Source organism: Argentina silus, assembly GCF_951799395.1.
Source record: "Argentina silus genome assembly, chromosome: 5".
Classification (NCBI taxonomy): domain Eukaryota; kingdom Metazoa; phylum Chordata; class Actinopteri; order Argentiniformes; family Argentinidae; genus Argentina; species Argentina silus.
This window is the reverse complement of record NC_139659.1, coordinates 11144393-11161117: the sequence shown is the minus strand read 5'-3', so window position 1 is coordinate 11161117 and position 16725 is coordinate 11144393. Positions and strand designations below refer to the sequence as shown.

The 16725-nt window shown below is 42.4% G+C and overlaps 3 protein-coding genes across 3 annotated transcripts; 1 reads left to right on the top strand and 2 right to left on the bottom strand.

Annotated features, from left to right (window-relative positions):
• Positions 1-1375: 1375 nt before the first annotated feature.
• On the top strand, positions 1376-3485 carry ppp1r3c2a (protein phosphatase 1 regulatory subunit 3C2, duplicate a). Its single transcript, XM_083670621.1, has 3 exons — positions 1376-1489; positions 1799-1876; positions 2029-3485. The coding sequence occupies exons 2-3, from the start codon at positions 1863-1865 to the stop codon at positions 3074-3076; spliced, it is 1062 nt and encodes a 353-aa protein (XP_083526747.1). The 5' UTR covers positions 1376-1489; positions 1799-1862; the 3' UTR covers positions 3077-3485.
• Positions 3486-9523: 6038 nt separating this feature from the next.
• On the bottom strand, positions 9524-10261 carry LOC310804702 (phospholipase A2-like; the record flags this gene model as incomplete). The annotated part of the gene is made up of 3 exons (XM_083670020.1): positions 9524-9642; positions 9844-9977; positions 10155-10261. The coding sequence occupies 3 exons, from the start codon at positions 10259-10261 to the stop codon at positions 9524-9526; spliced, it is 360 nt and encodes a 119-aa protein (XP_083526146.1).
• Positions 10262-11336: 1075 nt separating this feature from the next.
• On the bottom strand, positions 11337-16351 carry prkab1a (protein kinase, AMP-activated, beta 1 non-catalytic subunit, a). Its single transcript, XM_083669402.1, has 8 exons — positions 16239-16351; positions 15324-15503; positions 14926-15095; positions 14696-14789; positions 14411-14525; positions 13707-13840; positions 13445-13513; positions 11337-12410 (listed from the first exon to the last, which is right to left on the bottom strand). Exons 2-8 carry the CDS (start codon positions 15471-15473, stop codon positions 12333-12335), a joined length of 810 nt encoding a protein of 269 aa, XP_083525528.1. The 5' UTR covers positions 15474-15503; positions 16239-16351; the 3' UTR covers positions 11337-12332.
• Positions 16352-16725: the final 374 nt, after the last annotated feature.

The window sequence follows — 16725 nt, the reverse complement described above, 5'->3', positions numbered from 1 at the left end:
CCCATGTAGGGAACCATAACCATGCCCAGTTTTGTGTATGTCCCAAACGCACTTGGGTCTCCCATCACACTGGGTCACTGTTGGAGTTATCTCACATCGCCAGATAAGTGTGTGTCTGACACATTGCGGCAACATCGCAGCACTGGCTGTTAGTTTGTATGTGTGAGATTACGGTGGTAGAAGCCAGTAGGGCATGGCTCAGTTCCAATATCTACTAGGCTTTGAGTGACAACATGGGTGTGTGTAATTGAAATTGGTCTAGTTTAAATAATGTGTTTGATAGGTAGTCCTGGTTAGTTCAGGTGTGTACTTGAACATGACATAATTACTGTCATTAGGATTAGTGTCATCAATGTTATATAAGTAAAATAAAGCTGTGCCTTCAAGATACAGTTATGTAATAACTCATGGATATACAATATGTATGTACAATATGTGTTTGTTGTTGTGGTTAGAACAGGAACATGGAACATGGGACATAAATGTTATCCCATAAAAAAGTGCTTGTCATAATTCAGCCTGATAATATCATAATATCAATGAATTATGAAATATATTTTATGAAAACAATATTAAGATAAAATATAAATATTATGAAACTCATTGTCTTCCTTGTTTTTTTTTGGCAGGAAATTGGTCTGATCATTCTTCATCGATTTGTACATTAATTTAGTATTGAGTATTGTATGAGTATAAAATTTACATTATCCACAATAATTCTCAAATAGGGCCATTAAACTTTATTCAGTCTCTGGAGTGACTTCATGCAGACTGTTGTGGAAGAAGGGTCATGCAAGATCACTCAGTTGACCACATTTGTTTTAAAACTGGGATGCAGGCCAGACAAGACAAATCTCACTTCTCACTGTACCAATGTTCACTTTATATTCTTTAACGATTTTTTTTTCTTGTAATCTGTATTTATTTATTTCACAACAATATGAAAAGTTACACTACATGTCCTAAAACATGTCAATTAATGGACCATGCTAATGGTCGAATGGACACTGCATCAATTGGTCTTTGAACATCAATAAGTACTAAAAAGGTAATCCCACTTATTTATGTCAAATAACTGCAATAACTGGCAAACCCAGTCCATATGCTACTGAAAACAGTTTTGAGATTAAACACTGTTAATTTACAATAATCTTTATTTTTATTGTAGTATTTTGTTTAGAGGGTATACATTATGCGACACATGCATCAGGTAGGTGACTGTACCTGTGAAGTCCAGTAGAATACTGTAGTCAGCTGTCATTGGTGAATTGGAAGATGGCAGACAATGCCATTGGTGTAAACAACGTGAAGGCTGACGCCCACTCTCGTGTCTTCTGAATAAATACCGCTTCGTTGACTTAAGAAAGGGAGTAAATAGATGTCCACATAAGAAAAAGCAAGTGACATTATTTTTCAACTATTAGTTGTTCGTTCGAGGTGTTTTTTTTCCTCTTTATATTCTTGCTGATGGATTTGGAGTGAAGTTAACGTAAGTTGTGTAATTCTTTCCTGATTGAATCATGGTTCAACTATGAAATGTTTAGATAGGTCGTATTTGTTGGTATTACTTGTTCCTATTGAAGCAGTTTGCAGCGAAGAGCACTAGACCTACGTATGCGCATTATTTTATTATTTCATGCTTCCGTGGCCACCAGTCTGTGGTTCAGAAAACACATTATATTGTGGACCTCAGAGGAGATCCTATTTTACCCCTTTTTCGACAGAATTTGTAGCCTACTTGTTTATTCTTAACAAATGATTTGACTTTTTCATTAAACGGTTGCTTTTTGATTTACAGGTTTCATTCAACTTATTAGGATCTAGCGCTCAGCATCAGATTCTAAAACATCCACAGTCTGAGAATGAACTCTACAAAGTAAGTGTTCTCACATTTTGTAAACATGTTACTTTTGAATCCATTGACCATGCACATTAATTTGGTATTATCGTTATGATCAGAGTGCATAAACTCTAAAGCTGATACTAACCTAGACCTCCTTTTCTCTCTCTCTCTCTCTCCCTCCTCAGAGTGCTTCACCGGTTTGGAGGCCATTCGATCCTGCATCAGTCGGAAATGCCAGTCGACCTAGCCATGCGACTGTGTCTAAGCCAGAGCCTGCCGCTGTGTCATCTTCTGGACATGTCCCCTCTGACAACCCTGCCTCGCATTCATTCCAGAGACGCCCAGCCTGTGATGGCAAACCTTTACACACCACAGCCCTCCTCCTCATCTTCGTCCTCTTCGTCATCCTCCTCCTCCCCAGAGCGCTCGGAGACCGGAGGCTGTGTCCCCAGTGTCAGCGGAAGCCCTAAGAAGAAGAAGCGTGTTGTGTTTGCTGACACCAAGGGATTCGCTCTTACAGCCGTACGCCTGTTCATCCCAGAAGAGTCCTTGTCTCCCCCACCGACCACGCTGGCACCGGCGGCAGACTTCTTCTCCCCAGCCAGACCGCAGGGCCTGTCGGGGTCCAAGGGGCAGCGCTGCAGGCTACGTCTGGCCTTCCCCCAGCCCTCTGCAGACATCAAGACCTTCCACGCCCGCCTGCAGGAGACGCTGGTGCAGCTGGAGAGTTGCAGTGTGACGGAGCACCTGCTGAGCGGCACCGTGCGTGTCTGCAACATCAGCGTCGAGAAGGCTGTGCACGTTCGGGTGACCTTTGACTCCTGGCGGAGCCACAGAGACATCCCCTGCACCTTCCTGCAGCAGCGCTACTGTGGCGTGGACATGGACGTGTTTGCCTTCGACGTGGCCCTGCCCCAGAACCTGCTGGATCCTAGTGAGCGCCTGGAGTTCTGTGTGTGCTTTAGGCCCGGCAGAGGGGTCACACCGCTTTGGGACAACAACAAGGGACAGAACTACAGGGTGCTTGTGGAGTTTGAAGAGTCAGGGAACAGTCAAATCCCCGCAGCACTACTAACACCCTGCCGCATCTACCGGTCCCTCCAACGACCACCCTCATGGTCAAGGAGTGGGCGACCCACTTTGAAGAAGCCTGTGTACCCCAATCTTTCCCACTCCTCAGATATGATTATTAACTCTCTCCCTTCCTGTCAGAGCAGACTATTGCATACCTGAATTGTCTAGATATTTATTTTCATCTTGTCGCTGGACATTCTGTTGCCAAAAGCATGTGCAATCTTGAACTATCACGATTCTTTGTGCGAACACCATGGTTTGGGTCGATTCCATTTTAGTTTTTGAAAGTTACATTTCAATATCTCCTAAACAGATAAAATTGAAATGAAATGACCCCAACCCCAGTGGATACTGTATCTTGTGACTGCAATGTGTTTGCACTGTAATCCAATGCTCAACTGAATCCAACTGAAATGTGAAATAACATTGCACATGCTAGGCCATACTGTATGTTTGTCATGAACTACAGCTTTTACTGTACATTTTTTCAACTTGATTCAGATCACCCGATCTGAGAGTTTCTTTTGTTTATTAGTTCTGATCGCACACACAAAAGACCAGTAGTTGTTTTCTACTATAACTGCTATGCAGATATCTCCCAATTTCAGCTACTGTGTCATTGGTGGTCTTGGACAAATTAATGTGTGCCATGAGTTTTAATAAAACATTTTTAAAGAATCTTTTGCTCTCTCTCCCCCTGATTAAGTTAAGGAAGCTCAGATATTTTGATGTCTGCCCAAAACATCTCTAGGAATGATGGCAACAGACTAAATCAAATTATTAAGAAGGCTGGGTCTACGATCGGCACCTACCTAGACAACCTGGAGTTCATTGTGGATAAGAGGATCCTCAAGAAGCTCAACAACATTGAGACATATACTAGCCACCCCCTGCACAGTGTCTGCTTAGAGCATCGTAGTGTAAGAGCTGACAGATTTATTTTACTGGAGAGCAAAACAGACTGTTTATCCTTTTTTTTAAATCCTTTTTACCTTTTTTTGTATTCATTCATGTGCTGCTTTTTAGTGTCTGTGTGTCCATTGTTGTGGTTTTATTGTGTAAATATTTGTGTTGTATGTATTGGCTGGTGCAATCAAATCTCCCCCTTGGGGATTAATAAATTCATATCTTATCTTATCCTTATTCAAATATTATCAAGTTCCTCCTAAGACCTCTTCACCCCCCACTACCCCTCTGTACAGTTCATCTACTGTTAATAATAAACATAAACTAATTTTATATTATTCATAATAATAATAATAATCCTTCCTTTTTCTAGCGTTGTGACTGCCAATAGCAACTGGTCCTAGCATAGAGTTTTGCTTATGATGACTGATTCACTTGCTTTAGACAAATGTACAGCTAAATGTCAACAATGTAAATGTAAAATGTAATGTTCAACAAATGGAGAAAGAGGAACAAACAGGAGCAAATCAATCAATAGTATTGAAGTATATATTCACTGTATAGTGTAGCTCAAGACTGTCAAGATCACTTATTTTGGTCAGGACAAGCTTAAGAGGTTACTGTAGGCTATCCACCAGGTCTCCTAAGCTAACCTTACTAATTTTATTTTATTTTATGATAAATGAGTATGGAATACATAACATTGGCTGTTCTGTGAGGAATCTCTGAAAACTCTAACCTTATATAACCTATATAAACTATAACCTTGTCATTGTTTTCTGCTATCTATTATATGGGTCACGTATACAAAGGCTTCCTCCTCCTCCACCTTCCCTCCACCACTCTCCACACACCATCTAAGGACATATTATTTTCCTCTCCTTCAATAAAGCCAGCAGGATCAGGTTTCCCGGGTGTCTTTGTTGTGTCTGCGTCATACATTCCAGACAGCCTGAGCAGTAGAGGATGTTCTGGGTGCAGTGATACGCTCCGCATTCCTTTCCCCTAAGCCTCCATGGCTGACACACCCAATGTCTTCACTCTGTCTATCTGCAGTACATCTGTATCAGGCTGTAGTGCCTAGGGCAACATGTATATCGACTCACTTTCGCGGTAGATACAGCAAGCAGTTGGTATCCATGGCAGGGCTAGGGTCTGTGTTCACATGCAAGGGTGTAGTCATGGTGTTGTCATGGTGTACAGAAGGGCTCTGACTCACTTACTCCTCTCTTGGGCAATATTGTCCTCCTGGGACCAAGGCCTTTGTGAATTGTCTCAGCAAGTTTAATGAAATCAGTGTGAAACTGTGCCTGTGTGTTTGTAAACAGTGCTCTCACATGTACAGTATGGTCATTGTGAAAGATGAAGAAGCCATGTGGTCAAGCCCCCCCCTCAAACATACATCATGTATGAAATCCACAAAAGGGAAATTATTTTGTTGCATGTACTGCACTGTACCAGGCTTTTAAACATTGACAAAATGAAAAACGATTTATGATTAATTATTCTCTCGCTTCCCTCCTGCTCCTTCACAACGTTTTGAGACGCTCCTTGATAGTAAAGACACATAGAATTGAACCATCATGTTTTGATTCGCCTCCAAAGTGATATGACCTACATGTCATCCTATCCACAGTTGTCAGATTGAATGACAGGATTTGCAGGATCCACCTCCTGAAGTCAGGACTGGCAGGCTAGCACAGGTAGGTTGTGTGAGAGTGAAGTGGTCCAACCCTGCAATAATCGTTCTTCAAGAAAAACTAGCACATTATGTTCCATGTACATAGCATAACCCAATATTTGAACCAGCAATTATAATCATAATGAAGGATTATATAAGTCTTGATGTGTGTAGTCCTTGATGGGTGTAGTCCTGCAGTTGCCTATTCATTTACACTCACGAACACTTTATTAGGAACACTATACTAATACTGGGCAGGGCCTCCCTTTGCTCTCAAAACAGCCTCAATCCTTCGTGGCATTGATTCCACAAGATGTTGGAAACATTCTTTTGAGATTCTGGTCCATGATGACATGACTGCATCACACAATTCCTGCAGATTTTTCAGGTGCACTTTCAAGCTGTGAATCTCCCGTTCTACCACATCCCAAAGGTGTTCTATTGGATTCAGATCCGGTGACTAGGAAGGCCACTGAAGAACACTGAACTCATTGTCAGGTTCATGAAACCAGTTTGAGACAACTTTTGCTTTGTGACAAGGTGCATTATCATGGCTGGAAGTAGCCATTAGAAGATGGCTAAATTGTGGTCATGAAGGGATGCACATGGTCAGCAATAATACTCAAATAGGCTGTGGCATTCAAGCGATGATTTATTGGTATTAACGGGCCCAAAGTGTGCCAAGAAAACATTCCCCACACCATTACACCACCTCCACCATGAGAAGGTGTACAGGTGTTCCTAATAAAGTGTTTGGTGAGTGTATATACAGTAATAAAAATATAAATTCCAACCAAGGCCAGTCTGGCATCTCAGTGCCTGTCTGAAAGGCTCTCTATTGAGTCTAGTGTTATCTCACCTGAGTGTTTAATTCATACACCTCTCTCAAAGGTGTCTCTCATAGCAACAGCCCAATATAATTGCAGAGAGATTCTGTTGCTGTGGGAACCGCCGTGTTTCTTTGTTGCGCCTTGCCGCCACTCTTCACAGTGACATTGGGAAGCAAAGGAAGAGGGAAGACTGGTCTTTTGGGTGTGTGCCAAAGGGGTTTTAGCAGACAAACAGAAGGCTGGTCATGTTGGGTTACTGAGCTCGGCAAGTGTTAAAAATGTGTTTGTACCATTTCAAGAGAGGGACCCTCTGACCTTCATAGCCACTGTCTCCTACTGTCTGGTCAATGACTGCACCAGCTCAACTTACATTCTTCAATTTCCCCCAAATGACTTCCCGCAAGTAACATGTTGAAAGCATTGATATGCTGTAATCTGAATGTGTTGAATATCCCAAACTGACAACAGACGACTGTGCGAACACAGGAATCATATATACAGTGGTAACAGAGGCCTTTATTTATTTATTTATTTTTGTTAATTTCACCACTCTTTGTACCTGTATCTGCCCATGCAGATTTTCCTCTGGTCTACCTATGGACTAGAGCGCCTGATGTTATTTCACCGGCTATTTCATCAGCCGTTGAATGTGGACTAATCCCCCTCATCTGCTTCAGCAGTGTTTCGTGCCTGTGTATGAGGCTGTAGGTTCATGCTGTCTTACTGTAAGATGTCTGAATATAACTGTTTTAAATGATAGATCAGGATTGATCATCCTACACCAACACTCCTAACGTCAGCAAGGGATAATGTCCATTAATCATGTCAGCATGCTCCTTCACTAGAAGGAAAATGAAGACAATATCTCCCTCTACTGGTGGTTTGGGTTAAATGCTTTCCCTCCTCAAGGGAAAGAGGCAAAGTGACACAAGTGTGAGTTTCTCTATCTTTTTTACTTTATTGTTCACGCAATTGACCTCAAGAGAAACAACCCCCAGAGGCGACAGAACGAGTACAGGCCATGCAGTGGCTGAAAGGTAGGCAGAACAGGTAACTGCCAGAATTTGAAAGACAATGGGCAACTTGAAAAAATGAGCACTCGTCTTTATTTGAAGGGGATACAGAAATTAAAGCAGTGTTCCATTGCACTGAATGAACAAGCTGCTTTATGTCAGTGTTCATTCAGAGAGCTGTCTGTCGTTGCTGATTTCTGAGGGTTCTTTCCTAAAGTCTGGTGACTCCAGGTCTATGCACTGTACTGCACCAACAGTAGTGGTGGTGGTGGTTCTCTGTGGCGTTTACTGACAGAGGTCTCTGGGCAGGTGCTCGTTCTCGGGGTTGTAGCCGGCTGTGGAGAAACAGTCAGCGTCCCTCCGGTCATATTCACAGACAAACATTGTCATCTGGGGGTTAATATATACTCTAATTAGCTGACGCTTTTATCCAAAGCAACTTACATTGCTCTCTCAGGGGGGTGGGGGGGGGGGGGGACTATCTACTCAGCCTGGGGGGTGATGAGAGGTAAGAGAGGAGGAGCGATACGGAGCATCGAGAAAAGGGAAGGGGAGATGAGCAGCAAGAACACAGACGGAGAGAGAGAGGGAGAGAGCAGTCAAAAGACAGATGATTCTTTAGTGGATGAAAAGGAAATAATTATTTTATATATTACCATCTTCCCTAACAACAATAGAAGGTGTTCTAATCATTCTCTAGCCCCTGTAGAGTAAACTAGCTTTTGCTTTCCAGCTACAGTATGATTCCTGACCTGTCCAGCTCATCCACAGGGGTACCAGAGCCTCCCTTGCTCCCTTGTTCCCAGTAGCAGCCGTAGTCAGCATAGTCCAGCATGGGCCAGCTGACCGGCATGGTGCAGATCATTTTTCTGAACTGCCATAGGTTCCTGTAGCTAGGACGAGCCTAAGCTGAAACACACACATTGCCAGCTCTCTTATGCCTGCACAAAAATGATGTGAGAGAACACACCTGACTTACCAGAAACATTTGTGAAGCTAATTGTTCCATTACTTTTGGGTACCCTAAAATAGTATAGGGGGACTATGCATAAAAAGTGTTCTAATTTCTGAATGGTGAAAGCAATATGTGTACAAGTACCGTCAAATAAAATCTCTACTTTAACCTCAGAGTGATTGTTTGATTTAAAATCTAAACTTCTGGAGTGTAAAGCCAAAAGAAGAAAACGTGTGTCACTGTCCCATTACTTATGCAGGGCACTGTATCACTTGAAGAGCAATGCAATACCACTTAACCCTCCCAATGCATTGTGAATATACAGCATTGTAGATGAAACACCTGCTATGTGTGTTATCATGTGACTGACAAGCTTATCGAGACAGAGGGGCTGCATTTTCTCCCGTAATCTTTGTCTGTCCAAGGTCTCTGTGTCCTTTTCATCCGAAAGTGTGCACATGAAAGAAATTCCACATTGCTTTGAGCAGTTCTTTTTTTAGCTTGACATATGGCTATCTTTACTCTTTCAGATAGACATATGGCCCCTTCCCTTGGGCACCACAGGACTACCCATACACTCTGTGTGATTGCACATTCATCCTTACACGCAGTGGAAAAATTTACTGCATTTGTGCTTGAAATAATTGCTCTCATTTTCAAAAACCAAGCGGTACAGTATTGAATAAAATACATTTGTGGAATTAATCTCTGCTAAATGCTGTTGGGTTCATACTTCGTTCAATATTAGAATTCTAGGTAACACTTAACATTAAGGTACCTGTACAATCAGTTGTAACTTATTAGTTTAGATTGTTTGATATTCTCTTGGTGCTTGCCACATAGGGAGCTTGTAATCAGGAGTCAGTAATTATTAATGCTTTATAAATGTCCTTATGAACGAAAATTAACATTGATTTGAAATCATGCAACATTATTTGCAATGGTTGCATAGTGTATGTGCTAGTGTATGTGAATTGTATGTGCTAGTTTTTACACCGGATTTGTGTAATTGTGGGTGTAATTACTCTTGAATGAATGTACCTCTATCCTACATTTACCATCATGACTACCCTCATCAGAAATGGTAGAAACCGAGATCTTTCACTTAATGATTAATTCTTGGTATGGCAAGACCTCATTGGACAACAGCATGACTCGTAGACCAGTTTTTTTATGATACGATGCAACTTTATTTTTAATGTCCTGTGGATGGTGGTGCCTTTACTGACAGCTACTGCTGGGCAGGTGATTGTGCTCGGGGTTGTAGGGAGACCTGGCAAAACACTCGGCTGCCACCCGGTCACAGTCACAGATGAACTGCTCACACTCATCATTTTTGCCTGTGTTTGAGAGAGAGCAAGAGGGATTAGGAGGTGGAAGATGTAGAGAGGGAGGGTAAAAGAAATAGAGAAAGAGGGGGATAAGTAGGTAAAGTGAGTGTGAATACCATGGCTAGTAGCCTGCATTTCAAGGCCAATCGTGCCAATCAATGTGGAATGAGGTCAGGTAAGAAGGAAGGAGATCCTTGAGTGGTAACTTACTAGTGCAGGTGACCGTCCTGGTGTCCTTGTCACAGCTGTAGAAATAGTGCTTGAAGAAAGGATGGTCAATAATGGGCCAGCATTCACTGTGCTTTTTGGCGTCCTTGTAACACTGGTCATGCAACTGACAGCATCTGTGGGGCGATAACATAGAACACATGAAGGCTATGATGACAACTCTGGCGATAATCTGTTTTCAAGTCCAGACCTGTTAGCGGTTTGAATGGACGATGTAAGAAAGGGTTTTAGTAGTTGGTTTGTGTAGACTAGACTAGCTTGTGGTTTCCAGTCCATAGCGCTTGATTCTTGACCTGTCCAGCTCATCCACAGGGGTACCAGAGCCTCCCATGCCACAGTAGCAGCCGTAGTTAGTATAGTCCATGATGGGCGAGCTGTCTGGTATGGTGCAGAGGATCATCTTTCTGAACTGCCATAGGCTCCTGTAGCTAGGACGAGCCTGAACTGAAACACACACACACACACACACACTCACACACACACACACACACACACACACACACACACACACACACACACACAATCTTTGAGCATGATGGTCATCTGCATGTCCAAATGTCATTGAAATGGTAAAATGGTCCTCTTGGTCATCTAATTAGATAAAGCTGCTACTCACCAACAGGGAGGACAAAGGCCACCAGGAATACTGCAAGGAGGGTGTTCATAGTTTGAAGTAAGTTCTAGACACCTATTTTACCAACTGGATGGGGTCAAACCTGTATTCTCCCACATTCTACAGGCTACTGTGCAGTATGCATACATTTGGGAGTATTTATAGTATCATGTTTGCCAACATCTGCACAGCTACATGTATATTCCCATGTTCTTCTTTCTGTGTGTGAGCACGCATTAGCTCTATACCCCAACAGTTTGGATTTGAAATTGCAGACTTCAGGCAGTTAGTGCATGTTATTGCAAGGATTGTATAAAAAGGGTTGTAATTACTCAATGGTGAAATCGATCTGAAAACATTGAATTATAGGTGAGAATCTCTACTTTAACCTCAAAGTAATTGTTTGATTTCAAATCCAAATTGTGGGAGTATAGAGCTAAAAGAAAAAATGCTTCCGCTTTCCAATCCTTATGGAGAGCACTGTATGTCGACATTTGCCTTCCTTATACCAACTGGTCCCTGAGGCGTATTGCTTTTACAGATAAATGTGGTCCTCCACACAGCATAGGTACTGAACATGGTGCACATACTGGTGCATATACAGTGTATTTTGGAAATAATATATAAACCATAAACATGACACTGCATAATGTCATGGTTTGTATACTGCATGCTCCAAGCCAATCATGTATTTGTCAACTGCCAATTGGTCTCACTGTTAACTTTTTATATTGTCTCATATCTTAGAATAGATCATATCTGAATTCCACTGTGTAGGTCTGCATTCTTTAACAGAAAATATGACATACAATACTTCTACTTGAAAGAATACAACTCAAAATATGATCAGTAACCCCTTTATTTCAGAAATAACACAGAAGAAAAATCTGATTGCAAAAATCATTTGTCTTTATTAGGATAGAAAATTTTACACAACAGCATGGTCCCAGGGATTACATAAACAAGGATGTTTATTTATCTCAAAGTGTGCCCTTTGCCCCAAGTCAGTCCCCCCCCCCCCGTCCTTTATTCCCTGAAATCGACGTGAAATCCACTATCGACGTGTTACAGATAAAGCCTACTCCTAAACTAAAAAGCATCTTCAATGGAGAACACTGAACATGTGATTTAGTTCAGGGCTTGGCTTAATCTGTTTGGGATCCCACCCTTGGGAGATCTTATCATACCCAAACTGCACTATTGTGTCACATATCCAGAGGAGCTCTTTTGAACATATGTAGTCATTTAGCAAATATACACAGCAATAACAAACTAATACTAAGCAAAATGATTTAGCTTTTTGAGCATGGTCATATACAAAGGCCAGGCACATTGGCCAAATGGCAGGTAACAGAAGTTGAAGAGCAAAGCACAATGAAGGGAGAAAATAACTCCAATATCAATATCTTTATCACTACTTTACAGCAACAATGGGATTTCGATCCCGAATCAAACACTGTGTGGTCTTCCATAACAATGCACCCACATCCTGTTATATCTACTTCTTGTCTGATGAACCACTAAGTGGAGATCTTATCATCAAGCACAAGACAAGTATCTCTCACAGGCCTGAACACAACCCTGAATACTTTCAGTCCGAATTCCCTACCACCCCCAAACTCGTCATCCTTCATGATTTAGTCTGCTAAACTAGTGCCCCTCTATGTCTAAAGCAAGGCTGGTGATGATCAGCTGACGGACGGCAGTCACTGAACAAGAAGAAAGGCAGACTGAGGAAGATTGTGGGTGATTGAGTCACATCAATTCTAAACAGAGGTATATGTATAACATACAGGTGGAACCTTGGCTTGCTCTGCTGTGAGAAGCTGTGCTGTGGTGCCAAGGCAGAGGCCTGTGGTCAGATGGGTTTGTACAGCAGGGTTGTGACATACTTCTTCTTGTAGCGGTGAGTGGCACTAAGCACCATCACACCATCCTGAGAGGAGAGAATGGGAAACAAGGAGAGAGAGAAAGGGGGAGAGAGGGAGGGAGAGAGGGAGGGAGGGAGAGGAGGGGGAGAGAGAGGTATAAATAAAACACTCATCCGCACACACTTGACAAATCCCTTCACCTCTCCCAAAGCACCACTTCTCAAATGTAATTAATTACATTTTAGCAACTGTGAATCAATCTACTGACTACTCTCCTTGGTTTGATTAAAGGGACAGTGTAGGTTTTGAGCTTTCTTTGGCTCGCCCAGGGGCTTGTATTTAGCCATACCAGTGTACATGAATGAGATCATCGCTATGCTATCAAAAGCATAGAAAACGCCTTTCAAAATGTCTCCACACAAAATGTAAAACATATAACATTAATCTAAAAGTATCTGTCATTGTGCCTTTGAATAGAACGGACTAGCAACTTCAACCGAATGATGTTGTTCCGCTCAAATAAGCAAATTTAAAAAGAAATAATAATAATAATAATTAAGTAAGCAATAGGTTGCACACTTCGGTGCATAGATGTAATGAAATAATCTACGTTTACACTTGTAATAGTGAAAATAACAATTCGTTTTCATATCAACATGCATGTATAGCACACAAAGATATGAAATTACTGTAGACTTTCTTGTGGAGATGTTTTTAAGTAGTCATACGTATAGCATACAGGTGATCCCATTCATGCACCCTGGTATGGCTAAATGCTAGCCCCATAGCCAGCCAAAGAAAGCTCATGAATGGAAATATGACTGAAAAAAGTGTCTGGATGAGCCTACAACACACCAAGTGGAAAATTAGGTCTAAGATCAACTGAGCTATCCCTTTAAGTTTGACTGTCTGACTTTTCTTCATATCTGGCCTTATATATGCCATTTAGCTGACGCTTCTATCCAAAGCGACTTACATTGCGGTGAGTGCATACATTTTTCAGTATATATGGTCCCAGGGGGAATTGAAACCACAACCTAAGCGTTGTTTAGCGCCATACTCTACCAACTGAGCCACAGAGGACCTACTAAGGCCTTACCTTGATAGAGAGAGCGTAGAGGTGGTTGAGCATGACGTGATTGGGTTCTGGGAGTAAAGCAGGGTCACACTGAATAAGGAAAGAGAAAACATATTACACATATACTGTGATAAACATTAAATAGTCTTCCAAAGGCCTTTAATTTGTGTTCCTGAGGGTTGTTTTTTTCATTCAGGACCAGAAGCTAGTAATAATGAGGCTAGAACTATTTGTGGGGACAGGGTTCTCACATAGGAAAACATTTTACAAACATAGTACTCACAGAGATTCCTGTGTCCTTGTTGAGGATGACCTGAAGCAGATGAGGTGGTAGAATGGGCGGAGACTTAAACCTCTCTTCCTGCTTGGGCACGTAGGCATCCTGATGGTAAGGTCCGGGAGGGGAGCTGGACAGGTCTAACTCAGGAGAGGGAGGGGAAGTTGATAAGAACGAACACAAAGATTTGACGTTAAAGGGATAGTTCACTATTTTACACCTTATAGCCAGAGGGTTCCTTGCCTTGAAAGTAGTCTATGGGCCAGGAGAAACTATAATCCAGAGTTCAGAGTTGACTAGCCATTACTAACTTCAGCTAACTTTAGCCACCGCTAACAAAAAATATGGGAGTGACTGGAGAACAAAAAGAAAAATCTGTGGCCAAATTGCCTCAAAGTAACTTTCAACCAAGTCAGAGAATTAATTTGAGATGATTTGGCCAGAGATGTTGAACATTTTATTTTTGTTCCCCAATCACTACCATAGTTTTCTAACCAAAGAACAATCTCTATGCCTTCTGTTCTAGTTCTCAAACCCCAATAAGACTTTCCCAATACAGTCGCATATTATATAAGTTATTTACACCTATGTTTCTTCATTTCAAGCCAATAAAAACACAGGAATTGAGGGTTTAAATGTTAAAACATGTAGCATAACAGAATGGGGTAGAGTTGGTTTAAGATTGAGGGGAATGTTTGGGGGGCACTAACCTGACATATCTGAACATTTCTGTGAGTCGACCATGAGCGCATCAAACACCTCAAAGTCAGTCTTCTTCACTTGGATGACATTGTTGACTGTGCCTAACTGGTTAGTCACAACAGGCTGGGGGACCGAAGAAAAACTGTTATCAAACTTAAAACATACATAAAACCTCAAATCCACGACACAGTCAGTCACTACTGTATTATTACAGTACAATTCCAAAGCTGTTAACTGTGGCACTCCATCGTAAACACAGAGGGGGTGGTTCTTTTCCAGAAAAGGCTGCTCACCTCAGCTGGGTCATGAGTCCACTGTCCGTCCACATAAAACTTGTACTGATGCTCTCCCTCTGGCAGATCAACTATCGCCACAAAGTTATTTTGGCTGAAAGAGAGTGCACATGACAACAGTAAAGTACACATGACTCTAAACACACACACACACACACACACACACACACACACACACACACACACACACACACACACACACACACACACACACACACACACACACACACCTCCTGGTTAGGGGGATCTTGTTGGCCCAGTTGTTGAATGACCCAGACAGAAAGATCTCCTTCCCTGCTCCAGTCCAGCGAAACACAGTGGGCCGGTCCAGTGTCGGGCCTTTATCATTGGCCTCAAGGTCCTGCCGCCACGCAAGGAATTCTTCTTTATCCAATGGAGCCTGTCGGAGAGAGGAAGCGATTAGACACCCTCCTCACAGTATTGCTGGTGGCCTTTGGCCTCTCTGTTGGTGACTAGTAGTGTAGCTCAGTGGGATGACCGAGAAGACCATTTTATAATAAAAACGATTATCGTGTTTGTTTGTGTGTGTATGTGCGCGTTTGTGCGTGCGTGCGCGTGTGTGTGAAAAAGGGACACTGATAGTTTCTCCTGCACACTTATAACCCACCTTGATGTCCTCTCCATGAAAGATGTCTGCATCCTCTGGGCTGTCCATCAAGATTTTTGGCCTGTCTCCTTCTTTGGCCCCACGGCTGTCCCGCCTGTGTGCCTTCTCCCCCTGACCCATGCCAGCCCTCTCACTGCTTGTGTTACCCATGTTCCCTTGTGTGTCACTGGAGCAAGATCACTGTGGACAGAGGGTCAGAGTGTATACTATACACAGTGTTTAGATGGGCCACTGGCACTGCAAGACACAAAGCAACACACCGTGGGCAGAAAATGGGCACACAACCACGTCAAATGGGAGACTGAATTCCTATCCAACAGTGGTGGGGGGTGTGACACGTTGACTTCAATGATTATTTATATTACCATGATCATGTTTTAACTTTAAATGGACTGTGCAAAGCACTCCGCTAGCAGTCAACACGCCTAGTTTTGCTATAATATTGTGGTGAATACCATTGCAAAGTGCGATTAGGCAAACAGAGGTGAACGTGTCACTATGGCACAGCGAGCCTAAAACCGTTATCTTCCCATAAAGCTAGTTAGCAAGCAAGCTAAAAGCGCAGAGAATAGCCCAACTTTCTTCGTTACTGGGCAAACGAACTAAGCTCCATGTTAATGTTTAGCAGCTTGACGTTTATTCTCAACAGTTTCCGTGGAGATCTGCCTGTACTCGATATCAGGCAGTCATGTTGTTAGAGAGCGGCTTTGACAGCCCTAATGCCAAGACTGCTGCTTGCTGCTGCTGCTGCTGCTGCTCTGCTGCTGCTGCTTGCTGGTGCCGTGGTGATGCTATCTTTACATACCACACCGCGGCGAACGACGAGTCGCTACAGTATCTTGCCAGCCAGCCACGCACCGTTGTCAAATACACAAACAAAGCATGAACGCTTTGCAAATTGAAAACAAATGTTACCTGAAATTAGGATTCGATGCCTGGAGGTACCTTGTTTAAACTACCTAATTTCGTGATGTTTTCATTTTGTCATTTCCCCATGTTCAGAGAAAACTGAAAAAAAACCTTCGCCGTCATTGCAAAATGTCCCGCCCCCTTCATCTGTCCTATTTACTGAAATATTGCAGTGTCTCTTTTTATCCACTAGATGTGTGTCGACTCAATCGGCAAGCAAACTGGTTCAGGAAAATAATACAAGATCATAGATAAACTGTTTACATTCTGTAAGACTACACATTCTGTGTATGCACACGGCCTATATTTGGTCCATATTTGGAACAAGCACGGTGTCAAGATATGTTGAATTAAAATAAATGGATTTACATTTCAAAATCCCCCATTTGAGGCTATTGTCAGAAATGTTCCCCACGGTTGGTTCCCCAACTCTTATCGCTTGTTGAGGGGCATTTTTGGCAACCTCAAGCCTAACCCTAGTCTTAACATTAGC

Coding starts and splice junctions, on each gene's coding strand:
- prkab1a (XM_083669402.1), bottom strand. CDS start 15,473: ATGGGTAACACAAGCAGTGAGAGGGCTGGCATGGGTCAGGGGGAGAAG. Junction 14,526..14,695: donor GGACTCATGACCCAGCTGAG/GTGAGCAGCCTT, acceptor TCGGTCCCCCAG/CCTGTTGTGACTAACCAGTT. Junction 13,514..13,706: donor ACAAGGACACAGGAATCTCT/GTGAGTACTATG, acceptor TTCCTTATTCAG/TGTGACCCTGCTTTACTCCC.